Source organism: Rousettus aegyptiacus, unplaced genomic scaffold (assembly GCF_014176215.1).
Source record: "Rousettus aegyptiacus isolate mRouAeg1 unplaced genomic scaffold, mRouAeg1.p scaffold_m13_p_3, whole genome shotgun sequence".
Lineage (NCBI taxonomy): Eukaryota > Metazoa > Chordata > Mammalia > Chiroptera > Pteropodidae > Rousettus > Rousettus aegyptiacus.
In genome coordinates, this window is record NW_023416306.1 from 44,421,346 (window position 1) to 44,448,601 (window position 27,256).

Sequence of the window (27,256 nt, forward strand, 5' to 3'; positions counted from 1 at the left end):
CCACACCTCCGCAAGCTGGAACAGAGTCTGGAGGCCTGGACCGTCTACCAGACCGAAAGGCAGTCCAGGAGATGAGTGGCTGCTATTTTCCAGCCTCTGGGCTGTTACCCTTTTAAATGTCAGCGTTCGTGGCTGTAGGGATAGCACGAGGCATCGAAACGGAACAGTCGGATTGGCCGCACGCCCCAGTTCTAGACGCACCTCTCCACCAAAAGGCCGTTCTGACTGGCAGGGGGAGAAAGTAAACAGAGTTGAATCACCCTCCCCACTGGCCAATTGGAGGGGGTTTGGATTGTGACGTGATGGGATTCTGCGAAATTGTTACTGAGCAAGAGAATGCCGGAACGGTGCGGACCGGCAAGAGCAGGGGCTCAGAAGCCGTCAGGGGACTGGGGGAAAAGTGTCTCTTAGACGTGGCGCTTGGTCCAGCCCTCACCACCCGCGTGGGGGTGGTCGGGTGAATGTACTGGGTCTTTGGCTCGACGGAGAGGCGGCCGAGGGCGTGTACCTCTCTTGCAGTTTCCTCTCCCAGCGCCTCGGGGGCGTATTCAGTCGAATAAACTTGCGACCGCCACGTGTGGCATCTTTCCAAGGAAGCCGACTCCGAGCGGCGGGCGCGCCCGTCGCGGGGATCGCGCCGGGCGCGGGGCACCAGCGGCGGCGAGAGGCGACAGCGCAGCGGAGCCCGGGGCCGTGGCTGCTGCGTGCGGAGGCGCTACCGGTTACGTAAAGATGAGGGGCTGAGGTCGCCTTGGCGCTCCTGAGAGTCGGAAGCGCCCCGCGCCCCCGCCCCCTTGGCCGCCGCGCCGCGCCGAGCTCGTCGTCCCAGGCCGGGGCAGGGCAAACCGAACCTCCGCAGCCACCGCCAAGTTTGGCCGCGCCGCCGGGGCTGCCGTCGCCCGCACCATGTCCGCGGCCGCCTACATGGACTTCGTGGCTGCCCAGTGTCTGGTTTCCATTTCGAACCGCGCTGCGGTGCCGGAGCATGGGGGCGCTCCGGACGCCGAGCGGCTGCGACTACCTGAGCGAGAGGTGACCAAGGAGCATGGTGACCCGGGGGACACCTGGAAGGATTACTGCACGCTGGTCACCATCGCCAAGAGCTTGTTGGACCTGAACAAGTACCGACCCATCCAGACCCCCTCGGTGTGCAGCGACAGTCTGGAGAGTCCGGATGAGGATATGGGATCCGACAGCGACGTGACCACCGAATCTGGGTCGAGTCCTTCCCACAGCCCGGAGGAGAGACAGGATCCTGGCAGCGCGCCCAGCCCGCTCTCCCTCCTCCACCCTGGAGTGGCTGCGAAGGGGAAACACGCCTCCGAAAAGAGGCACAAGTGCCCCTACAGTGGCTGTGGGAAAGTCTATGGAAAATCCTCCCATCTCAAAGCCCATTACAGAGTGCATACAGGTTAGCGGCATCTCCCTCTCCCACCGACCTCCGCGGTTAGTTAACCTTTGGCCAGGCAGCGTTCCTGGGCGTTTAAGGACACCACACCCGGCCTAAAGGGTGCAAACGTTTTGGATAAGATGCTGTTTTAACTCTTTAAATAATTGAACCGTGTAGAGACGGAAAACTCACTCTCCTTAATTGCCCCCAGCCTCTGGAAGCTACGGAGAGCATTAAACTGGCGGACAGAGTGAGTGCCAGCCACTGTACGTGGCTTCTCGCGGAGTGGTGCCACCCCTCCGCTGCCCCGCCCCCCAGGGCTCCAGCACCCAGCGACGGTGGGGCCACCCCACCTGGGCAGACGCTGCGGGGTGGGAAGAGTCAAATGGCGTATCTTTTATTTGATTCTCTTGTGGAATTGCAGAGAAGTAGCAAAACCTGGGGAGAAGCGGCACGATTTACATGGAACCTTTTAAGGATGACTAAGGACTCATTTGGCTATATGCTTGCTACTTTTCAGGGCTTGCCAAGGTGGTTTTAAATTTGGCCAAGCGTCCCCAGAGAGGTTTAAAATAACACTGCTTCAGGAGTAGAGGAGTTTTATCAAGTGATGGTTGGTGGGTTAACTTTATAACTAGTTAGACTCTTTAATGACAGACCTCGGAGCTATTTTTTTCCCCAGTGTGACTTAGGTTCACCCTCCGGCCTGAATAGAGCAGTTGGATAGAAGGAGGTGTGGTCCTTGCTGGAGGTCAAGGCTGGGTAATGGCTGTTGAAACGTTCTGGAGGCCAGGAAGAACTGTCTCTCCCAGGGAAAGCAAAAGGCAGGGCTGGCCGGATGAATGTGGCTAGAATGACAACTGCAGGATAAACTGGGCTGTGGAGACTTATAGGGTCCTTGGTCAGCCAATTCTGTTGGTTCTGTTTAACATAGTCAGAAGTTGGAAAGCCTTGACACTTGGCTGGGCTGCCTCACCATCTTTAGTAAGGTTCCTTCGCAGCGGCTGCTCTTAACAAGGAAGCACAGGGCTTGGTCCTCTCATGAAACTCCTTTTCCTTCTGTCCTATGACACCATCTTTAAAAAAAATTGTTGTTGGAGTTACTTTGGAAAGTATTGCTGTTTGTGGTGTAATTTTTGGCACTTCAAAGAGGCCCTAGGCCTGTGGTTTTAAATGATAATTGGTTGGTTTTGTCTTTTTTCACTTTTTAAAAGAAAGGCCATGTAGCCTCATCTCTTATTTTATTTCCTTTGGAAAGTGCTTCTTGAGGAGGTGGCTGCTGGAACAGGAGTAAAACTGAATTTTCTCCGTGGTTAATGCAAAATCAGGTTGTTTGGGATTGTCATCTAGGTTGCCATAAAACAGCACATTTTAAACTCTGTATCTGTAAGGTTGTTTAAAGACTTGTGCCTGGGTTGGGGGATGTGACCTTTCATGTGGCTCCCTACGGGTAGAGTAGGGGTGTATTAACCCAGGGGTGTTACTCACCAACAGCTGTTGGGCGGGCCTGGCTGTGTCAGCCATGTTCCCAGAGTTCGGTTGTTCACATCGACACCCACTGCCACCTTGAGCAAAGGCACTTTCTCCTTCAGGGAGCTGCCCTGTCGTGCAGCTGGGGAGGGCTGCTGAACTGCTCTGTGAGCTACCCGAGTCTGTCCAAGTCAGAAAAACGATTCCCAGCGTTTTGAACCCATCCACTGAGTGATTTTCTCAGACATTTATAGAAATGGCTGCTTATATGTGCGTGCATGCATGGTGCTCTTTAATTCTCCATAAGGCAAGTCAGCTCAGCTGTTTCAGGAGAAACCTTTACATAGTCAAGAGTGGAAAATGAAGAGAAATCTTAATCCTGTTTTAAATGCTATGCAGTTTTTTGAAACTAGTGATATGGTGATTGCAGGTGTCTATTTATGTTTGGGGGCACTGTAATACTAGGATATGGTTGAACAAAAACCTTGACCTCTGTAAATATTGTCGGAAAGGTACTCCTGCTAAAGAACATATGTGTGAAGGATACTCTAAATAAGAGACTTATAGGAGGTCTTGGGCATTTGGAAGTTTCTGATACAGCTCTGAGTTAGATTGTCTTTGGGATAGGGTAAAGAGCTTCCTGATTTTCTCTTTACTGGTATTAAATCGAGAAGGTGAACAAGAAATAGCAGTTGGAATGTCTGCATTCTGTGATAATTATAAGAGCTGAAATTCAAGCCACACCCCCCTGCTCTAGGTGACCCAACAAGAATTCTTCAGACTGCTTGCTCACCTCCTCTGTACTCTCCTTCAGCTGCCTTTTCTATAGAACCAGTGGCTTTAGAAGTTGAGTCATTTAAACAAAATTGCATTTAATTCAGTACAGCTATTTCTATAGTGTCCTAAGAGAAAAGATATTTTTGAGGTGGGCTGAGCTCGGTTATGATTTGTCCTACTGTTTCCCAGTTGTGAGGACCTTAAGCAAGTTACTTGAATTCAGAGTTTGCAACCAAGAGCCTGCTTCTGAATTTGTTTAGCTTGGCCAATACAAGGTTTAAAAATGTTTAATTAGTTACCAATATCTAGAAATGGGAGGATTTCGGCATAAATTCAGATTTATGGCTTCTCTGGAAAAATCGAACTATCTGGCAATACTGGGCCTGAAGTCCTGCCTAGCAACAATTGGCTTGAACTCATCTTTCTTTATATGGGGCAGTGCTCCTTATTTTAATCATTTACATTGTCTGTTGGTATTTAAGTTTGTGACCTCTGATTTGTTTGAGCCTTACTTTCTTAATCCACAAAATAGGATACTATCACTGAACTCAAGGTTCTTTTATGCAAAGATAATATCTATAAAACACCTAATAGGATTCCACACACAGTAGGCCCTCAAGAAATGCTGGATCTTAGAGTTTGTGTTATAAGGGATCTTCAAAATTAGGAAACATGAAATAAAGTTATTTTTAAGTAGTATGTTAGTTTACATTTTCCAATACTATGCTCAATTTGTTTTTCTTCAGATTCTAGAAGAGGTATCTTCTCAGGCAATGTACCTGTAAAGTTTAAGCAATGGATCCATAGTTAATCTGAAAAAAAAGTGCAACAAATACACTCTTTTCTGTTTCTGGGCCTCTTGGATATTTTAGAGTGTATTTATTATAATGTTTCATGTTAACCATTAGATGCATGAAAGTACTTTGCCTGAAAACCTATCGAGCATATTATCTGAAAATGCAGCCCAACATTATCCTGGCACACCACAACAGACCCACACCCACATCACTCCCTCTGCGTGCACATGCACACACGCACACACACATATATTCCGCAGTCCCCTCACGGCCCCCACATCCACACCCACACACTCCTCCACTTCCCAGCAGACACCGCAAACCAGCCTCCACAAACACCCACTCAAACCCACCCACTCCCCAGACCCCCTCTCAAACCCACTTCCCTTCAACACCTCCACAAACACTTAAAAAGAAAAAATGTATCCCAAGTTTCCTGACTTTGTGGTTATCTTGTACACAGTATATGTATCTTGGAGAAGGGGTGGGGAATATCTTTTGGAGAAAGAAACAGCTACATCCAAATTCCAGATCAAAAGTCATCAGAATTGCTCGAGGCTAGGTCGATGTCGCAATGATAGAAACCTTAGGCCTTATTTCCAGGCCAGGTATAACTTTACTCTCTTTTTTAGAGGGACTTAAGTCAGCTGTCCTCAAATGGTGACAGTGGGTTAAGCTTGATGACACTGGTTACAGGATTCTGGAAATTAGAAAGCCCTAAATCCCAATCATCACATCCCAGTTCTATAGAGGAAAAAAAAAAATTAAACAATTTTAAAAAATAAAGAAAAAAGAAGTTTATGTACAATAAGGGAAGACAAGAGCTGCAAACACCCCACAATTGGCTGCTTCTGTTTCTCCTTAACCTGTTTGAACATTTCCCTGCGATACTTAGACTATCTTGCCCAAGAGATCTGGATAGCCGCCTTCATGGAAGTTATCCTCCTGTGGGGAATAGATTTTCTGGCCACTCTAGGAATGTCTATCACTGGCCAACTCTAATTCAGGAGGGATATCCCTTCCCTGAGACTAAAGTTTTAAATTTTTGCTTATACAGATGCCAGGCTTGCTATGTGCTTCTTCTATTCTTCTCCCTTAATTACTGCAAGAAGCTTTAGAGTCAACTGTTTAGTTCAGGAGGATCTAGTGCCATTAGATGACTCACTTCTGCTACCCAGGAGGCAGGGATTCGGGGACAGGGCCAGGTCTAGCTTTGGCCCCAGGCCTCAGGCTAGGAGCCTTAGCTCAGAAGAGGTCTCAGGGCAGCCTATTAATTAGCCCCTCCCAGCCCAATCTTAACACTTTCTCTTCTCTTTGTGAGTAGAAGGGAGGCCCAGTGTCTTGGTCTTCACTGAGACATTCTCTCTGCCCTATTGCTCTTTCCAGAGGGTACTCCCCAAAGTGAAGTGGAATGGTATTTCATAACCTGACATGCTTCATCCAAGGTAGATTTCTAACTAGGCCTGAGTGGGGCTTACACAGATCGGGTTTTTTTTTTTCTTTTTTGGTTTCGTTTTTTACCTTTTTCTTCCTATTTTTCCCTCCCTAAGGAGACTTTAGACATGTTTTTCCATAATTGCCTCCCCCATGACATTTTCATATCACGAATATATTGTGGAGCCATTAATGTACTGTGCCCCTTTAGAAGGCTATTTTAATAGCTAAGACATTTTCACCTGCCAAAGATCTAATTTTTGCTCCTTTAGGGGCAATATCACCTACCTAACCATCCCTCCCCCGCCCCCAACCCAATAAGACTGTCTAGACACATTCTAGACATTCTAGAGCAAAGGGCTGCATGAGGCCTCTAGCTCTAGAAGATAAGAGGTTTCTAAGGATTGTATGGATGTCCTGTCATGTTTGCTCTTGCATTTCAGATAAGAGGCTCAAATTCCTTGTTTCCAAGGAAAGATGGCCCAGACATCTGCTCCAGCCCTAGCCTACTGTTAGAATCTCACTCTGGGGATCAAGGTCTGTTGGGGGACCCAGAAGCTCTTTAGTGCTAGTCATACAGATGGGATGGACCAGGAGCTGTTCTTCCTCACTCCCCCTCAGTCATCATCTTCCATCTACCTTCCCTAGCAGAGACAAAGAGGGGCTGCCTTAGAAAAGCTGCTGCTGCTAGCAGGATTATTGTTTCACAACAGAAGATACAGATGGGGTAGAATTACTGAGTAAAAATGTTGTTTCCCTTGATTTTCCTCTCAAATCTTCTGTGAATGGGGAGGAGAGAGATACAAGTGGGGCCTGGGTTGGGGAGGGAGGTACTAGAATCAATTTTTTGTTTGTTTTGATGGTAACACCTTATTACCTTCAGACACAAAGACGTTACCTGAGGGAAATGAATCCTTGGACTCTGAACATAATGGTCAGATTTAAATTCCTGTTTCAATGGTTGACACTTATCCCAAGAACCTGTCATTCTGCAACATCTGTGTGAAATTCTCAGATTGAACTTCCCAAGGAGAAAAGTCATATGACATATTGGGAAAGTGGCTGACAATGATTTTCCTTAATATAAGTTCATTGAGAAGAAAAGTGGGTGGATGATTTCCTAGTGTTTACTCGTTCAGGAGGCTCTAAAACAAGTTGAGTATCCTGGTTACATTAAGCTTTCTAGCCCATCGCTTGTTTTTCTGAATGCCTTTTGTTCATTAGCATTCTTGATTAAAAAAAAAAAAACACAGCATTGTCATTTTCATTAGTCTTGACTTCCAAATTTTCCAGGTTTTTTCCTCTCCCCCCACCCCCCCACCTCCCTTGCTTGTTCTCAAGCTTGGAGAAAAAGCTTGCAGCATTCCAGGCCTCTGCTGCTCAAATCCTCCCCCACATCCGACCCTCCCACCTTTTCCTAATGTTTCTCCAGCAGGCCCATCGCCCACTGAAGAGTGTAAATTAGTGCCTAGTAATTGGTACAAAGGCACTTTCTGTTTCTATGCAACACACGCAAAAAGGAGGGGCAAAGGAAGAAGAAAAAAAAAACCCACAGACGGTTAAAAAGGGAAAGAAATGGGATCTTCTGCAGTGGTCTCTGAGCAATCCTGCCTCTCATCTCGCCCCACTTTTTGTTGGTGATTTAGTCACAGGCCTAAGCCTAGCTCAGAGCACTTGGTGGCAGCCATTGTCAGTATTGAAAGAATAGAATTTGGAGGTTGGAAGTGACCTTGAGAGGTCATCACATCCATCATTTTGTCTCTAAAAAAGTGTATGCCCACCCTCTCAGACAGGGATTGTTCCATTTAAGCATTCAGAGACTCTTGGATGGTTTGGAAGTATACCACCAGGGTTTAAATGCTGGATCTCTGCCTTGACAAGCATGTGACTGGGCAGAGAGTGGGATCTCCCAGAGCCTCGGTTTGCTCAGCAGCACAGTGAGGGCCCCAGTTACTCTGAAGGGCTGTTAAGAAGATCAAGTGCCAGAGGCCCAAGTGTAGCTCACGTGGAGATCTTCCTTCATTGTGAATTCTTTGAAATTCTTCCATTTGAATTTTTTCCCCCATGGTCTCCATAGGATTCAATCGGTGGTTAACATTTTTTTTAAAAACCTTAGTTTAAAGATCTGCTTTGAATTAACCAAAATAGCGGAGTGAAAGGGCAGACATGGAGTCAGCCCTGGACCTCTGCTCTTTCATTATGTATTATATACTCTTTGAAATAGCCCAAGGCCCAGTGCCTGTGAGATTTCCTACTCCTCCCTTCCTGGAGCCCTCCTGAAACTTTAATACCTTTTTGGTGCATTAAGGCCAAGAGTAAACATTTGTCTTATCCCAGCCTCAAGCAGTCCCCTCAGCAAATAATAGGACTAACATTATTATTCATAGAGAAGTCCTTCCCTATCAAGGGAGTGCACTGCATCTGTTTTTTATTCATGGGATATTCCAAGGCATTTATTTCCATTTGTGCTTAAAGCCCATGTTTATGATGGTGTACCCGCAGCCTTCCCTTTTAATCTCAGTTTATCATGAGGTATGTTAGCCTTTGAAGCCCTCAGATAAGAACTGATCATCTAGATCCAAAATCTAAAAGGTTCTAGAGCTACAAGAACCAGTTAGCTCAGCATCTAAGCCCAGGGCTACTGGGCTTTTGAATTTTTTTTTTTTTTTTTTAATGAAAGTAAGAATGATCACAAAGTTGAACGGGAGAATGAAATTTGTCTATGATTGAGCCTTTTTAAAAAGCGAGGACATTATTTAAATAGATTAAAATAAAGAAACAGGAGCTTAAGCCATACAAAATTAATGACAAGGATTTGAAGTGCAGGCAGTAGTAATTGAATTAAACAAACTATGAACATTTTTCCAAGGCAAATCTACATTGTTTTAGAAGTGAGTACCTCCTGTAGGATCTAACTTGAACCAAAGTGGGCAGACAAAAAGTATAACAATCCTGCCTGAGAATTATGGACATTTCAGACATGGAAGAAATCTTATATATCATCTTTGTTCAAAAACAGAGAGAGGAAAAAACGTTTACCATCTGTCCCTCCCAGGAAATCAGCTTTGATGAGACCTGCCCCGTGGAAAGAACTTGAATGTGAGTCCTCCAGAGACCTTCGCCTGCCGTAGACAGAGTGATTAGAGCGCAGGCTTTCGGTTCCCTCAGACCTTGTGTTTGAATCCTGCCTCTGCCACTCTCTTAACTGTAAGGATGCTCTGAACCTCAGTTTTCCCATCCGTAAAATGGAGTTCAGCAATTATGAACTTATGGATTTGTTGTGAGACTTAATTCAGATGAGTTATTTAAAGCATTTAGGACAGTGTCCCCTGGATATTACAATTAAAAGTAAATGATTTACATGTGTTGCCCAGAAAACCCTTGAGGTTCCAAGAAATTTTGTTTAGAATTCCAGATTAATCCAGCAGCAGCTCATTCATTTAAGTGATATTTATTTATTATTTCATGCTAAGAACTGTGCTAGATGTTGATAGGCACTGTGAGTGTTATGAATAGTAATAACAATAATAATAATAGTAAATTATGAGTATTAGTAGTAGTAACAGTAATAATGATAACATCCAGCGTTTATTACATTGTCATGTTCCAAGCTGAATGGTTTACATACGCTGTCACATTTAAACTCAGAGAAGTCCTATGGCATAGGAAGTTACTCTTATTTTCATTTTACAGGAGGAATTAGACTTTGAGCGAGTTAACTTATTCCAAGGTTACTCTGGAATTTTCCTAGCATGTTTCTAGGAGCTTGGAATTGTTGACCTGGACTCCTCGGGTCGCTGCCAGTGGGAAGAGACTCTGTTTTGCATGGCTCTCTTGGATTTAGCCCGAAAGCCACTGGTCTTTGGCTTTCAACTCTTGTGTTTCAACTCTGCCTTGTGGTTGGTTTGTATACACATTGATTAAGAATATCTGTAGAGGACTTGGACTTCGGTTAAACCTATCCTGTCTTCTCCAACAATTAATTATCCAGAACCTGCTTCCTTCCAGTTGAAAAAGACCCCAGTTCTGGGTCCATAGTTATATTATTCAGAACTCTTGGTTGCAACCAACAGAATCTAAATTTGGACTGACTTAATAAAAAATAGAACTTTATTGGTTCAAATTACCCACACATCTGAGGTAGCTCTAGTTACAGGTATCCCTAGGTACAGGTACTCAGTGTCTGCCTCTCTCGCTGGCTTAAATTTACTGTCCTCTGCTTTGGCTTCATTCTCTGGGTAGTGGTAAGATGGCTGATAGCAACTCCAAATTCCCATCCTGCCAACTCAGCAAACCCTGTGGAAAGACAGTTTCTCTTTCCTAATAATTCCAGAAAAAGTCTCAGGCTTCAGACTTTATACCGGAGTTAGAATTCTGCGTCTGTCCCTGAACTCAGTCACTGTGGCATGGCTGGGTCTCATCCAGCCCCTGAGTGTGGGTGTGTAGGGTCACCCTCTGGAATTATGTAGACTCAGAGTGGTGAAGGGTGTTTTCCCAAAGGAAATTCGAGCTGTGTTATTTATTACCCAGAAGAAACAATGGATTCCAGACAAACAAAACCAACAACTATTCATGCTATTTGCCTGTTTAGAACAACAAGAAGGATGTTCCAAAGAGCAGAGTTTGACAAAATGAGAGACAGATTCGTATGACAACATTTTCTTTTTCATATTTTTCTCCCTTTTGAAGAGAATGGGCTCCGAATCATCTCTGAAGTTCAACCTAAAGATAGATCAGCAGTGCATGTACTAAATGGTCTTTGTAAAAGAAATCATTTCAACGTGTATTTCTTGTGCTCAGGCTTATGCCTTCCTCGGTTGATGTTCTAGAAGCCAGTATCCACGGCCTCACGTGGAACAAGTATTAAGCAGCAGTGTGATTAGTAGTGTTACTCACTTCATCTTAATTCCAGTCTGTCCATTTTAATGCCGAGAAAAATGAATTATGTGTACACGAACAGTTGTCACCCTGCGTGCTAACAGATAAAGACCTCATCTTTACAAAGATAAGCCGTTTGTTTGGCAATGCCCATTGGGATTCAGAAGTCTATTTGGTGTACGTATGCCCAACAAAAACACCATAATGAATCTTAGGGGCAAAAATTAGATCTTAAAAATAACATACGAAAACACATCAAAATAACTTAAATCTCTTTGCTGCCATAATTCTACAGTAGTTTTGTACCGTTGCCGTTTTAACAAAAACAAGCAGCATGACAACCAGACAGCTGGCTTTCCTTCTTTCATGTTGCCAATTATATCCATGGCTGGCCACAAAATGCTTGTCTGGTGAGCATTATCCCACTGAGGTGGGCTTCCCAGCATGAAGGAAACGTGGCTGTGTGCCCCTATACCCTGACTCATTTCTCCTCAATGCCCTGCTTGCTCTCAATTTCGAAACACTGCCCTGGTGGCCTGCCTGTTGGCATTAGGTAGGGGGCTATTTTGTGAAGGTCGGAGAGCTCAGACCTGTCGTTCCCTGTGGTCTTTGGTGACAAACACCAGGCAATGTGAAATTAGTGACTCACTGTTAAAAATCTTGAAAAAGTATTTGACGGTGGCCCCTGTGGCATGCGTGAAAAGGACGGTCAGGCATGTGCTGGAGTAGCGTCACTGGTGACTCTGAGTCATTACGAGTGCCACAGCCTGGCTGGCCGGTAGAATAGGCATTTACCAACCAGACACCAAGCTCCTCTCTGGCATTTTCCTCTTTTGTCCATCATCTTTTCTGCACCAAAGGCTTCCGCTTTCTGGATGTTCCCAGGCTGGAAGCTGTGGATGCTACAAATAATTTTACCTAAATGCACAAATGAAGAGCATGCCCTTGTGTTCACCAACAATGTCAATAGTCTAAGTGGCCCTTCTAAAGCAATTATATGTACTGGGTAAGAACTTCCTAGACACAATCCTAGGTACACAAAGAGTGTCCATAACCAGAACTGAGTCTTGAGCCCCTTTACCCCCACCCATTTCTGCTGTTAATGGAAAAACTTTAGCTTAGCAATTCAGGGTCTCTCAGTCAATTCTGTGTTAAATTGTATTCTCCTTTTTGGCAAAAGTTTGCAAAATCAGAGTTTTCTCTCCCTCCCCCTTTTCCTGTCTTTCTCCTTGAATTGATCTATCATTGTTGGGGCAAGAGACTCGCCTCTGATTTCAGCATTAAGGGAGGACTGTCCATGTTGCATGCCATCCCTTGACTGGGTGTACTCCCCTGGGTCATCATGATCCAACCTGGGTCACAATCCTCATGTGCTAGCCTTCTCCACTAAAGAGGGCACAGGGGCTTCACATATGAGATCCTTGCACTCTGTGACTCAGTGCTCCTGTGGCATTCTCCCATGTGTGTGGTCTTGGTCTTAGGAACACACGGTCCCTTTCCTGAACCTGCATTTGGAAGGGCGTGAAGCTTCGAGGCCGGCACTGAGACCCTTCTCTCAGTGGGGCTACCAAACTCCTCGGTTGCCCTGGCGTGCGTGGGGGCTCCCCTAAAGGGGGCTCCTACAAGCTTTCGGTATGCTGTGGGCCAGGTGACAGTGGCCACTCCTCTGGGACTGCCCAAGCCCGTTTCTAAAAGGAGAGTATATAACACCAGGCACTTCTTAGAGACCTTTTCACCTGTCCTGTACCCGCAGGCCCTCCTCTCTCTCTCTATAGCTCAGGTTTCCATAGGGTGCTCTGGCAAATTAAGAGAATTTAAGTGTAAGAACTTCTGAGTCTGCTTTATATTTTTAAAACTCTATTTTGAAATTTAAAGCTCAACAGCCAACTTATTTGTTTTAAACTATATCTGCCCTCCCCAAGGCAATGCATCTGGAAAGCAAGAGAATTAGAAAAACATGCTGTAAAAGGCTCTCTCTACATCGATTAGGGCCTATCTCTTTTTTAACATCTAGTCTTGTTTTGTGTTCAAAACTGAAGAAGGAATTTGAAAACTGGTTCTAATCTAAGGGTGTCCTTGGGCAAGGCATCTGGCCTCTGAGTTTGCTTTATCTGAAACAGGACAGATTTGAATTCAATGGTCATACAAATCACCCAAAATGCAGAGATTCAAAGAATCTATATTCTCAGGATAGTTTTGCCATCGAACATATTGTGTCAATGATTAGTGCTTAGTAGGTTTATTTATTATTTCTCTTTACTACAAATAACTGAAGAGAAACGGTGTAGTCTGAGATGACAGGAAGAATGTGGATGTAGGAATCAGCTAATCTGGGCCTGGACCCAGCTGTGTGGTTCTTGGGAGGTTACTTCACTTTTCTGCTGGTTCCAGAGTTGCTGAGAAGGGGGCCATATAACGGAAAAATCAAGAAGTAACTCTTGCTGGGTTGAGGATCTAAAGAGTCAAGAGTCTATATCGCCTGCCATCTTTTTCTGAGGTCCCAGCTCATGAGCTGTCTCACAAATCAGTTGGAAGTTGGGGACATGCAAGCAACATTGGGACAGACTTGCCTCCTAGACACCAGTGTGCTCCAGTGAGGAAGTGCTACATGACAGATGTTACAGACACGCCCACTTCCTAGTTCAGAGCCTAAAGCATGGGGCAAGCTGCCTCCCATAGATGAACACAGGGGCCAGGAAGTAAAACTGCACATCCAAACTCTATAGTGACTCTGTTGAATCAACAAATAAAATACAAAAGGAAACGAAATCACAAGAGGGATTCAGAGAGGGGCCAGGAGCAAATGGTGATATGATGGCATGGTAACCAGCAGGATTATTTTTCCAAAGCCTATCAAGCCTATCAAGTGGTCTTCTTCTTCTTTTTTTTTTTTTTTTCTTTCAGGACATCTATATGGATAGGTACCAATATTTGGGGCAAACATGAAGCTTTTGATTTCTTGATTTTTAAATTTAATATTAATGGAAATGATTTATGCAGGGAAATATAGAATGGTCTGTACCTCCTCTATCAAGTGCATGGATGCTTCTGCAAGTGAGGGTAATGGAAATGAAAAACAATAAAGCAAAGGCTCACGTTTTGTACCTGCAAGTCAGCATTGCTTTCCCATGGGTAATGAGGACAGAAGATCATGGACAACAGGGCGCCAAAGGCCTGTGTCGGGGGCAAGTCTGTGTGGATATGTGCCCCACCAGCCTTGCCCTTGCACGCTGTATGAACTCCGAGCTTTGCATAGCTGCATATTCAGTCCCCCGCTTCCCAATGAGGACACTTCTTGAGGGGGCGGCACCGCCATTACTCTGTATAACCCTGCATCCGAAGGGATCCCTGTCTGTTTTTGTAGGCGCCATTTTCCTTTCACATATAGAAAAAGTAGGAGGGGAGGAGGTGGAGGAGGAGTGAGAAAACAGATGTAGTTTGTTCCGAAAGTTTCTCACTTTCTAACAATTTGCTTGAGAAGGAAACAGAATGATTTTCTCTTTTCTTTAGTCTTGTACACTAGAGTGTTCCAGTAATTTCTCAATAGACAGTAAATCCTCCCCTCTCCATTCCCAACGTCAAATATATTCTTGATTATATAACACAATCATGGAAAAATTTAAATTCAGACACATCATTGTTTCCTTTAAGACTTTTTTTCAGACTTTTTCTCATTATAGAAGAAATCTGTACTTACTATTTTAAAAAATTAGAATGTATAAGAGGAAATTACAGACAGAAGTGCAAGTTACTCTTTATCCCTTTATTTGTATGTAAATGACGACTATTGATATTTTGTTTACATTCTTCCAGGATTTTTTCCTCTCCATACATATTCACACATACACACTGATCTTTTCACTTGGGGCATACTAAACATCTTTCCATTTCATTATATAACAATTTCTAGTACCTTTTTAACAGTTACATATTATTCCACTGTGTGGATACACTATATCTATTAAATCAGTTCTTTATTTTTACTCATTTAAATTGTTATCAAATTGTATCTTTTATAAACAATGCTGGCATCCTTGTACAGTTTAAATTTCTATCTCATTATTATCAAAAATAATTCCTAGACAAATATATTGTCAGATGGCCCTGGATCAATTATAGGTCCTATCCATGCAGTAGAGGGCCTGTTTCCACATGCCTCTACCAATGATAGATATAGAACATACTTTTAACATTTTCGTCAGCCTGATACACATTTCAATGGTGTTTTAACTGACATATTTTGATTACTTGTGAGATTAAATATATTTTCATATATTTATTTATTAGCTATTAGTATTTCTTATTTTATAACTTACTTATTTGCTTTTTTGCCCCATTTCGTTAAATTGGACTATTTGTTTCTATTTGTAAGTGTCCTTTTTATACTACAGATTAACCTTTTGTCATATGCCTCAATTTCCTTTATTAGTTCACTCTTTTGGTTCTTAAATTTTTATATAGACATATATATCTTTTATGCCATGGAGAAGTTTAACATTTTTATGTATATCAAAACTATCCTTCAAATAGGATCCTGCCTTTGGTTTCATGTTTAGAAAGTCCCTTCCCATTCCAGGATTCTAAAAATACTCACCTATATTTTCTTTTACCTTTATCATTTTATTTTTAACCTTTATATATATAGACCATTGGGAATTTATTTAAGTGAAAGGTATAAGGTAGGAATCCAGGTTTAATTTTTTTTTTTTTTTTACCAGATGCCTATGCCATTTATTGAATTAAACATCCTTTTATTCACTGATTGCAATATCCCATTCCTACAGCGTCTTGAGTTTATTTTCAGACTTGATTCTATTCCTCTGATTTGTCTTTTCCTGTGCTGGTATCCCACTATCTTAATTATTGCAGCTTTAATCATACATTTTAATAACTGGTATTGCAAGTGCTCATTTATTATTGTTCTAATGCAAAAGTTTCTTGGCAAGTTGAACATACTTATTCTTCCAAATGAACTTTAGAATAATTTTGTCAAATTCAAGAAAAAAAAGAATTTCTATGGGTATGTTAATTTCATAGATGAATTTGTACAGAATTGTCATATTCACACCATTGAGTCTTACCATCCAAGAACGTGGGAAATGTTCCATTTATTCATTTTCTTTTATGATAGGGTTTTATGACATTCTTCATGCAGGCTCTGAACTGTTGTTAGGCTTACCTTGACTAGCTGTGGTGAGCATATAAGGAAACCATTGCTCTTTTGTGTACTTATACCTATGGATGCATTTTTAATTTATATTAGTTTTTCAGTTATTTGTCTTAGATTTTTCAAATAGAAAGTTATATCGACTGTAAGTAATTCCTATTTTACCTCCTCCTTCCCATCTTCCCATGATTTACTTTTTTGTTATCTCTGCACTCACTAACATTTCCTATACAACATTAAGTAGGAATAATGATGGGGGCTAGTGTCCATTCATGCCTTGAGCTTGACTTCAGTGGGAATGCTACCTTTATTTTACTATTGATTTTACTGGGGAAAGATTTCAGATCTATATATATTTTTATCCTATTAAAGAACTATTTTTCTATTTTTCTAAAAGTTTTTACTAGAGATGGATGTTGAATTTTATAAAATATTATTTTGCATTTGTCAAGGCAAGATGTGTGTGTGGGTGAGTGTAGGTGTATTAGTCTTAAAATGGGGGATAATATCAATATGATTTTCTAATATCAAATTATCCTTTTTATCTCTGGAATCCTATTTGCTTTTTTTTTTTTTTGCAATCAAAAACACTATTTTTTCCTCAAGAAGCAGTCTTAATTTTGTATATCCATAAGAAGCTATGATTCTTAATTGGCATTTTTTGAGTTCTAGTCTGAAAAAGAGGTCGTTTCCTTAGGTTTATTTTACTAGATTGGGTTACTTTTGCTAGAAGCAATGGAAGCTTCAGAGTTGGTATTTTTACCTTCTTGCCTCAATTAAGTTTAGCCCATTTTAGGCCTTTCCATTGAATTGTAGGAGGGAAGGTGAGAAGGACCAGGTGCGAAAGGGGCAGTATTGAGAGCATAGGCCTCCTGGTCCCAGGCCAGGACCTTAATGACAGCCTGTCTGCATGCAGGGGAGCGTGGACAGGGTTGGGTGTATCTAATTAGCAACTTGCGCTCTTGTCCTCTTTTCTCCCTCAACATTGTTCATTCCAAGACTTTACTAAGAAGAATAAGTTTTGGTTGGCAGACTCATACTAATCACTAGGTGGAGTGGAGGCTCCTTCTTAAAAGCAATGAGCCGTCATTTGTGCTAAATAGGCAAGCACATAGCCAACGGGCCCCACTTCACTTCTCTCGAAGCCACTGGAGGCCCAGGAGACTGAAGGCGTGACCTGTCTCTGCAGAGCAAGTCTTTTACACTTTTGGTGCAGTATTCAGTAGCGGTTTTGATCAAGTTTATTTTATACTCTGAGCTGAGTCTGTCAGCGAGAGGTGCTTAGCTTGTTGCTAAAAGGGGAGGGGAGTGTTATATAAATAATGAAAACACAGAGAAACTTGTGCTGTTAACAGCTCTGCTTCAGTAAAGCTGCATTTATTGTGTCACTGCCTCTGGGTGTGTTTTCCTGTGAAGGCCAGAAATAACGCGCTAGTACACGTCTGTCCTTCCCCCCACCCTACCCGCCCCCCCACTGCAGGAGGATGGTAACTCCCTCGTTAACACTAAAGACAAATTTAAATATTCTTTAATCAATAGTTGGTTTGCCATATGATTTGAGTATGGAGAAGGTTAATCATTCTTTTTGGGGGTCTTAGCACTGAACAGAAAGGGGCTGACTTACTCTGCCCCCCGCTGCAGGGTGCAGGATGCAGGGCAAGTCATAGTCCCTCTAACGCGTCTCTTGCTCTTTGCACATCCTCTCAGGTCCCTCTGTTATATGTCTATCATTGACTAGCTTGCTAAAATGTATCCTATGGAAGGTTGTATGTAAACTCTCCTCTGGGTTAAAGAGGTGGAAGATTTTAAAGGCCTCCAAGTTATCCAGGGTCCCCTGCACACACACTGCGTGGCTGGCACGTGCTTTATAAAGTGTTGAATCTGAATGCCTTTCAGAGGGAAAAGCACACTCTAGTTGGCCATGGATTCCACTACAACCCATGATCTAATACACCTGACATCTGACCCATTTTTATTACATGTCTGGCTCCTGAAGACATTTGGATTTACACTAGACAGATGTTCAAATCTTCAGATTAAGATTAGGGGTCAGCCAACTTCCAATAAAGGTCCAGGCAGTAAATATTCTAGGCTTTGTGGGCTGTACGGTCTGTCTCGATGACACGGCACTGCTGTGGGAGTGGAAAGCAACCATAGGTAATACAGAAATGAATGAGCATGGCTGTGTTGAAATACAGCTTTGTATATGGACGTGAACATTTGAACTTCATATACCTTTCTCTGGTCACAAAATATTATTCTTTTGATTTTTTTTTTCAACCGTTTGGTCAAAAGTAAATATAAGAATGGCGTTTATACCATTCTTAGCCCGTGGACTGTACAAAAACAGACAGCAGATCACATTTGGCCTTTGGGCCATAATTTGCCAACCACTGATTAAGATTGTTGATCAAAAGTTCCTAATACTTTTTCAAAGTATCCAAGAGAACCAAAACGATCCTGGAGCTTTTATACTAGCAACTCACTTCCAAGTAGGTCTTTTTAAAAATTCTTGGAAACTATAAACTTGAATTATACAAGTTATATGAGTTGAACAAAGGCTGCTGCTGGCCCCGGTTTGCTCTGCATGGGTGGCCCTCACTTCTCTCTGAAACACTCAGGGATAAGGACGCTAGGTCAACGACAGCATCTGGGTTAGAAGCGATGAGAACAATGATGTGATGACAGCTATGGAGGCTTCTGAGAGCATAGCCAAAGATAGACTGAAAGGTGAGTTCAGTAGGAGTGGACCCTGATTACACTTGAAAGTGTATACAAATTGTGGGCATCAATACTTAATAGTTCCCCTGTACATACGCCTGATTCAGGCTTCATGACAATTTTCCACTGACTATCACTTCCATAAAACCATCTTCCTAATTCTGATCCTAGCACACAGCAGAGTGGTCCTCTGATCCATTTTTTCCCCATAGTACAGACAGATCCATTCAAATAAATTAATCTCCTCTCATGACTCACTTGAAAGGAACATGTGCCAGTGAGTAAGCGAAACCGCATTACCACTCCTCCATGAAAAACATCTCTGATGAGTTTTTGCCCTAACAAGCATTGAGAAACACTGAGCTTTTCCTTTTTATCTCTTTCCTCACCGCTAAACCATAAAGCGGCGGTGAGAAGGCTCCAAGAAGGAGAGAGCAGAAAGGGATTTTTTGATTTGTTTTGGTTTGGTTTATTACAACTTATGTCTATGAATTCTGACCCTTCATTATAATTTTTAACATGATATGTTTAAAAGAACATTTTTCCCACGGGGATGTCATTGGGTTTAGGGAAGAGCTCAGTGTCATCTCATAGGCTGGAAGTCTTGTTCAGTGATGCGGGAACTTCTGAGCGGCCTTGGTCATGTGCGCTGCCTGGAGGATGAAGAGATGCAGCGTGCGTGCGTGCACATGCACACACACGCACGCACACACACACACACACACACACACAGAATTTAGGCATTTGCTAAATGCCTTGGCAGCACAAGTAGCACTAAAGTCAGACATGACATTGTCCCTGTCCCAGAAAGCTCAACCTTGTGGGGTTATAACAACCCGCATTTTAGCTTTTCCTCAGAGTTATGCTGTACTGGGTAAAAATGCTATTTATACCAACAGAAGTTGCAAAGTATAGTTTTCAACTCTTTGTCATTGAGTTTTTCAGAGGTTTCAGTTTGAAGCTTGCTTCCTTCCCCTCCCCTCCTCTTCCCTCCCCTCCCCTCCCTTCCTGTCCCTTCCCGTCCCTTCCCGTCCCTTCCCGTCTTTTCTTTTTGGCTCTGTCCAAGCCTTTGAGCATCTTCATGCATTGTTAACCCTAGTGCTCATCCCTCTTGGGGAGGGTTCTGCATTTGTTGGTGTGGTTGCCTTTTGCTACCATGGCTTTTCAGCGCAGAGCTCAGTGAGGATTTATACCTAGACCCCCATATAGGGACTCCACCTATAGTAGCCCCCCCTAATTTGTGGTTTTGCTTTCTGCAGTTTCAGTTACCCACAGCCAACCGCATTCCGAAAATATTAAACGGAAAATTCCAGAAATAAGCAATTCATAAGTTTTAAATTGCGAAACATTCTGAGTGGTGTGTTGACCACTCTGCTGTGTGCATCACGCTTCCCGGGATGTGAATCATCCCTTCGTCCAGCATCTCCACACTGGGTACGCTCCCCGCCCGTTAGTCACTCAGTGGCCATCTCAGTTATCTATCACATAGGCTGTCCTGGTATAACAGTGATTATGGTCAGGTAACCCTTATTCTACTTGATAATGGTACTGATTGAGATTGCGAATGCACAAGTAGTGCAAGAGTAGTGATGCTGGCAATTCAGATATGCTGAAGAGAAGCCGTAAAGTGTATGCGTGTATAGGAACACACATATCGTATACAGCGTTGGTTACTATCTGAGGTTTTAGGCATCGACTGGGGGACTTGGAACATATTCTCACAGCGGGGGGGCGGGGGGACTACTATAGACAGATTTGTTTGCCCACCATTGGGTTTTCTACAAGAACAAGTAGTTTTTACAGGTTGTGCTGACCGTTGCTCTGCTTAGAGAACAGCAAATAAAACCTTAGTTGTGTAAAAGTTGTCATGAAGGTGACAGAGGTTTTGTTTTTGTTGTCGTCGTCATTATTTCTGCGTCTCTGGCACAGTTTAGGAGAAGGTGGGCAAAGAATAACTTTTGGGTGAATCAGAGTCACCACGCTGGAGGGCTCCCAGTCTTTTGAGTCTCTCTTTGGGTTCCAGGAAGGTGGGGACAGGAGTGAGAAAATATTCACTCCTCACACCTACCAAAGGAGTATCTGGAGAATTCTGTGGAAACCAGGAGTCTGTGTGCCCTGAGTCTATGAAGCAGCTGCTTTGGGCTGTGCTTGGGAAGGTGTGAGGAGCAGGCAGGCACTCAGAACTGGGGGATGGCAGTCACCCAAAGGAGGAGCCAGCAAGACTCTCATTTTAAACAGCTCCTTTTGCCTTATTGCTGTGTGTGTCCTCCAGAACATGGACACAGTCCCTCTCCCCACCCGCCATTCTGGGGGTCAGGAGGTCCCTGATGCTGGCCTGATCACGCCCGGAAGCCAGAGCTTAGCTGTATTTTAAACGGGACACAGACAGTAACTGAATCTGAGGAACACAACTGGAATGGGGAGGGATGCGGAAACACTGCCAAGTGTTAAGCCTCTGTTTTCTCATCTGTAAAATGGGCTATACCTCTGTGGGGTGTCCTGTGAGAACTCAGTGAGAAAATGCATGCGAAGCCCTTAGCTCTGTGCCTGTACTTATGTTATTTTAGAATAATGTTAGTTCTTCTTTTATGAGAAATAAAGAAGAAACTCAGATTGTTTAGTCTAGACAAGGAAAGATGAGAGAAAGACATGACAGCTGTCTTCAGATATTTAAAGGATTATTATGTGGCAGAAGGAACAAACTTATTTTTAGTGTGAAGACAATATGACTTAAAATATGGCCTTTGCAAGGAGACAGATTTCACATCAATAAGAGTGTATGTGACAGAGATGCTCAGGAATGAGTTGGGCACGGGGCTCCCAGTCACCAGACTTGTTCAGACAGGGGCCAGGAAGGACAGCCCTCAGGAACTTGAGGGGCAATGCCTGCTCCAGGTGGCAACTCTTCCTTCCCTTCAATGCCATGCGATTTAGCAAAGAGCTGGCTGTTTTTTGACAACTTGACTCATGAAACCATCAACCGCATAAAATAGAACAAACAAAAAAATAATTTCCAAGGCTCTTGGGGATTCATTGGGTACAAAATAGCAAGCTCATTTGCTTAGAGAAGATGATTCTCAGCAGTTTCCTCATGGTAATAGTTTACTAAGGCTGCCATAATGAAGTACCATGGACCAGGCAGCTTAAACAACAGAAGTTTATTTCTCACAATGTTATCCAAAATTAAACTGTTAGCAGAGATGGTTTCTTCTGAGATCTCTCTCCTTGGCTTGTAGATGACCATTTTCTCCCAGCGTCTTCACGTGGCCTTTTATATCTGTGTCTGTGTCCTAATCTCCTCTTCTTATAAGGCCACCAGTCATTGCATTAGGGCCCAGCCTCATAACTTCATTTAACCTTAACTACCTTTTTAAAGACCTCATCTCCAAATGCGGTCACATTCTGAGGTGCTGGGGGTGGGGACGTCAGCATACGAATGGACGGGAGCACACAATTTAGCCCATAACACTCACATACAGAGGATTTATCCTTTGAGTTGTAGGGGTTGTCAACCATGACCAGCCTTTAGAGTTCGTGGTACATGTTTTTAAAACTGTATTGTGTCTTGATTCCTTTCTCTTAGGTGAACGGCCCTTTCCCTGCACATGGCCAGACTGCCTTAAAAAGTTCTCCCGCTCAGATGAGCTGACCCGCCACTACCGGACCCACACGGGGGAAAAGCAGTTCCGCTGCCCGCTCTGTGAGAAGCGCTTCATGAGGAGCGACCACCTCACGAAGCACGCCCGGCGTCACACCGAGTTCCACCCCAGCATGATCAAGCGATCAAAAAAGGCTCTGGCCAACCCTTTGTGAGGTGCTACCCATGGAAGCCAGGGAGGGACAGACCCCGGAAGGACAAAACTACTCCCAGCAAACAGACAGACATGTGGAAACTAAGCCCCAGAAGAGGCATGCTGCCAGCACAGGAAGTCACTGTTCTTTGGTCAATATTCCAATTTTCCTCTCCCTGCATTGTTTTTAAAAAGCACATTGTAGCCTGAGATCAAAGTCCACACTTGATCCCCTTGCGGAGGCATCTCTGAACCGTCTCTGACTTTTGGAGGGAAGGCAAATGCTTTTTTTTTTCTCCTTTATTATTTTTTTTTTGGGGGGGGGGTACTGGGTGGGGTAAGGGGCTCAACCAAGACTGGGGTAGAATTTTAAAGATTCAACACTGGTGTACATATGTCTGACGGGGTGAGTTGACCTGTGGCATCATGCAGTGATTCTGGGCCCTTTCTGCTTGCTGTCTCTCAGAATTGTTTTTGTACCTTTTAACGTAATGATGAGTGTGCTTCTGTTTCTTTAGCAAAACCACTCTCTTGAATCACGTTAACTTTTGAGATAAAAAACCGCCATAGCACAGCTGTCTTTATGCAAGCAAGAGCACATCTACTCCAGCATGATCTGTCATCTAAAGACTTGAAAACAAAAAAGTTACTTATAGTCAATGGGTAAGCAGTCTGAATTTATACTAATCAAGACGAACCTTTGAAAGGTTACACTAAGTACAGAACTTTTAAACCTTGCTTTGTATGAATTGTACTTTTTGAACATAAGCTGCACTTTTATTTTCTAATGCAGAGGATGAATAAGTTAAATACATGCTTTAAGGATAGGAGCAGACATTCTGTTTGGAATCACGTTATAATCTACTTATTTTACAGTATACATGTTTCCGTAAGAAATCATGGCAGAGATGTGAGGGCAGAATATATACAACAGATGCTGAAGGAGAAGGAGGGTAGTTTTTATTTAAAAAAAAAAAAACGAACAGAATTTTAACTATTAACTTTTCCAAATTTTCTGATCCTTTTAGTTAACATCTCCTTACTGTACTATAATGCCGCGAAGGGAGAGAGCTTTGACTCTGTTGAGTTTTATTTGAAGGGGTGCCTAACAGTAACTAGCTCTGGAAATGCCTATTTTGGGAGGGGGGAAAGATTTGTTGGTCTACTTTCCATGTTCCTGCAAAACTCCCACGAACAGGTGCAAGAGTTATGTAAAAGGAAAGGGGAGCCGAAATGTGAAAAGAAAAATATACCCCTATAAATAGTGAATGCCAAGGGAAAATACCATGATGATTTCAGAGGAGACTGCAAAATCGTTCGTTTTGGAGAATGAGGGCACATGGAATACACACGAATGAAAACACATCACTGTATCTTGTACATCAGAAGCCTCACTACTATATATCTTGTATCCAGGTGTCTACAATGGCCTAAACCACTACATCCATGATATGCCATTTACCTGAAAACTTAATTTTGGCCTTTACATGGTCAGAAAACAAACTGAGTTTTCATAGTTAAGAAGAAACCTCAAATAGGGGAGTCAGCAGTGATCATAGGGGAAATGTTTACATTTTTTTCTTCAGAAATAACGCTTTCTGGCCATTTTATCTGATATTTAAAACAGGGAGCTCTGGTGCACTCTAGTTTACACATGTGCTATAAGATGTGTTATGTAAACCTAGGGCGCCTCCCTATCAGTAAATTCATTATTTTACCATACACATTTCCAGTTTAGAACCAGTGTGGGCTCTTGAAGCGGGCATGGATCGCAGCTGACTCCTCCTTCCAATACAATAGCCATCACTAGCACAGTGTTTTTTGTTTTTGTTTTTTTTCGTTTTCTTGGGGTTTTTTTGTTTGTTTGTTTAACCAACGTAGTTATATTAGTAGTTCTATAAAGAGAACTGCTTTTAACATTAGGCACTGGGAGCAGTCCATGGGATAAAAAGGAAAGTGTTTTCTCACGGGAAAACATGTCAGGAAAAATAAAGAACACTTTCTACCTCTGTTTCAGATTTTTGAAACACTTATTTTAAACCAAATTTTAATTTCTGTGTCCAAAATAAGTTTAAAGGACATCTGTTCTTCCATATGAAATAGGTTAGGCTGCCTATTTCTTACTGAACTCATGGAATGGTTCTGCTTGTGATCCTCTGCACGCTGCCTTTTAGTGAGTGAGGAGTTTGGGGTTGCCTAGCAACCCCCTAACTTGTAAAAACTCATCTTTCCCTCACAGAAAGAAAGGAAGGAAAACCAAGCAAAGTCAGTGAAAGACAATCTTTGTAGTTTCAGGAATAAACCTGTATGTGGCTTTTGTCGAGCACTTAGATGGATGTAAATGCAGCAACTTGTTTTCAAAAAAAAAAAAAAAATGCACAATTGACTTCCCAAAAAAAGTTGCTACTTGCCTTTTCAAGTTGTTGACGAACACACATTTGATATTCTCTTATATGTTATAGTAATGTAACGTATAAACTCAAGGCTTTTTATTCTTTGTGATAAATTCTGTTTTCAAACGTCACAAAATAGGAACCAGCATTCTAATTAGATTTACTATATTGAGATGTGGTTCAAATAGGACTACTAGAGTTCATTGAACACTAAAACTATGAAACAATTACTTTTTATATTAAAAAGACCATGGATTTAAGATAAAAATCCAAATGCAGGATAGTAATTTTTGTTTACTTTTTTAACCAAACTGAATTTTTTGAAAGACTATTGCAGGTGTTTAAGCAGAAAGAAAAGTTGTTTCATCTAATGTTGTAAGTAGTTGTCATATTCTGGAAAATTTAATAGTTTTAGAGTTAAGATAACTCCTCTCCTTGGATAAGGAAGAAGAAAGCCCTTCACCGCTGTGGAATGATGCCCTGGCTTTAAGGCCTATCTCTACATCATGCTTCTTTTGAGAATTATATTCGGTAGTTATAATCACAGAAACTGATTAGCCGTAAGTTTGCGGATAGATTTAGCACAGTACTCATCACTCTGGATAGATTGCAATGTTCTTTCACAACAGATTAATGATCTGTAACACTGTAAGATACTGATCTTTACAACTGTTTAATCAGTTTTATTTTTGTACAGTATTAGTGACCTAAGTTATTTTGCTGTCCCGTTTTTGTAAATCAAATGAAATTATAATAGAGGATTCTGACAGTAGGTATTTTGTACATATGTATATATGTTGTCCAAATAAAAATAATAAATGATAAAGATTTAATTGTTCCAGCCATTATGTGTTTTAAAAGGGGGATATTTCGCCATATGGGGGTTAGCTTTAACCAGTACTCACAGGATTTTACAATGAGTGCAAAGATGATTTTACCCTATGCCTTTCAACATGTACAATATTTGTATAGCCCTGTGTGTATTTACTATTCATAGACTTCCGAGGAAGTAGATGGAATGGAGGCTGCTCGAAACCACTGTATTATGCTGGAGGGGAATATTTATATTTCCAGGTGAATCACTTAAAGAGGTTTATAAAGTTCTGACTATGCTGGGGTGTGGAAGGAACTGGTCAGAGAATGTTAGAGACTCAGATTGTGTTCTTGAGACATGATATTGATAAGAACACATGCGTTGATATCTCAAAGGCAGGGGAATGCAAGGATTAAGCCAAGTGAAGAGAAACACCAAAGTGTGTGTGTGTGTGTGTGTGAGAGAGAGAGAGCGAGAGAGAGAGAGATATTTATACAGATATATAAGAGCTAGCTATTACTTATTAAGCTCTTATTGTTTGCTCACCATGATGCCAAGTGGTTAGGTCTTTTTTTCTCATTTAATCCTACAGCAGCTCTGAATGACTCTTACACTAAACACTGTTGTTATCTGCATATTTCAGATGAAGAAGTTGAGGGTCCTGAAACTTGCTAAAACAAAGATTTAATAAGTGGGATAGACTGTATTTAAATCTGAATCTTCTGACTCTAAACCTCCATCTTTCTATGCCTGCATCAGGGCAGTGAGAGATTTACTGCGCCTCACTTTCACTCGGTCCATGTCAGTGCCAGGCATTGTTGTCATTGAGGACACAAGGTGAGAGAAAAAAAAGACAAGCTCTCTGCATTCAAGGAGTTCATATGTTAGTGGATGGAAACACATAAACAAGTAAACAGATTATCCATATAATTTTAGATAGTGATAGGCATTATGATGAAATAGAGTTGGGCGACTTGGGTGTTGGGAGCAGACTACTTTAGATTGAGTCTCCCTGAAGGGACTTGAACATCTGATGTGGGACCTGGACAACAGAGAGGAGTCAGGCCTGCAAAGATGTGGAGGGAGCAAGGAGAGCCAGAGTGAACAGTTTGGCAGGAGTTCGATCAGGATTTTGGAGGGACTGAAGGAAGATGGATGGCTGGAATACAAACAGACAGGACCAGAACAGGTGGGAAGTCGAGGTGGTTGGCACAGGCCAGACCACAAGGGCCTTGTATTTCAGGTTATAATTCCGTGTTTGATTTTAATTCTAAGGGTGGAAGACTCTTGGCAAATTTTAAGCAGAAAAGTTCTATGATCAGATATATACTTCAGCAAGCTCTTTCTGGATGCTGGGTGGAAAATAGATTTTAGAGGGGCAGGAATAGAAGCTGAGAAACTGGTAACGAGACTGTTGTATTTTTCAGGCAAGAGATGATGGTCATTCAGACCAGGTTGTTAGCAGTGGAGGTGGAAAGAAATGAATAGTTCCAAAAATACTCTGGAGGTAGAATCATTTGGACTTTGTGATGTTAGGATGTCAGAGGTGAAAGATAAAAAAGCCCAGTAGCAACTCTCAGGTTAGGGCCTGAGCAAAAAGTCTTCATTAATGGAGAGGGTTGGC

The 27,256-nt window shown here is 42.5% G+C and overlaps 1 protein-coding gene across 1 annotated transcript; it reads left to right on the forward strand.

The window, feature by feature from the left end:
* On the forward strand, positions 1–25,651 carry KLF9 (Kruppel like factor 9). Its single transcript, XM_016135518.2, has 2 exons — positions 1–1,411; positions 22,218–25,651. The coding sequence occupies exons 1-2, from the start codon at positions 907–909 to the stop codon at positions 22,445–22,447; spliced, it is 735 nt and encodes a 244-aa protein (XP_015991004.1). The 5' UTR covers positions 1–906; the 3' UTR covers positions 22,448–25,651.
* The last annotated feature ends 1,605 nt before the right edge of the window (positions 25,652–27,256 follow it).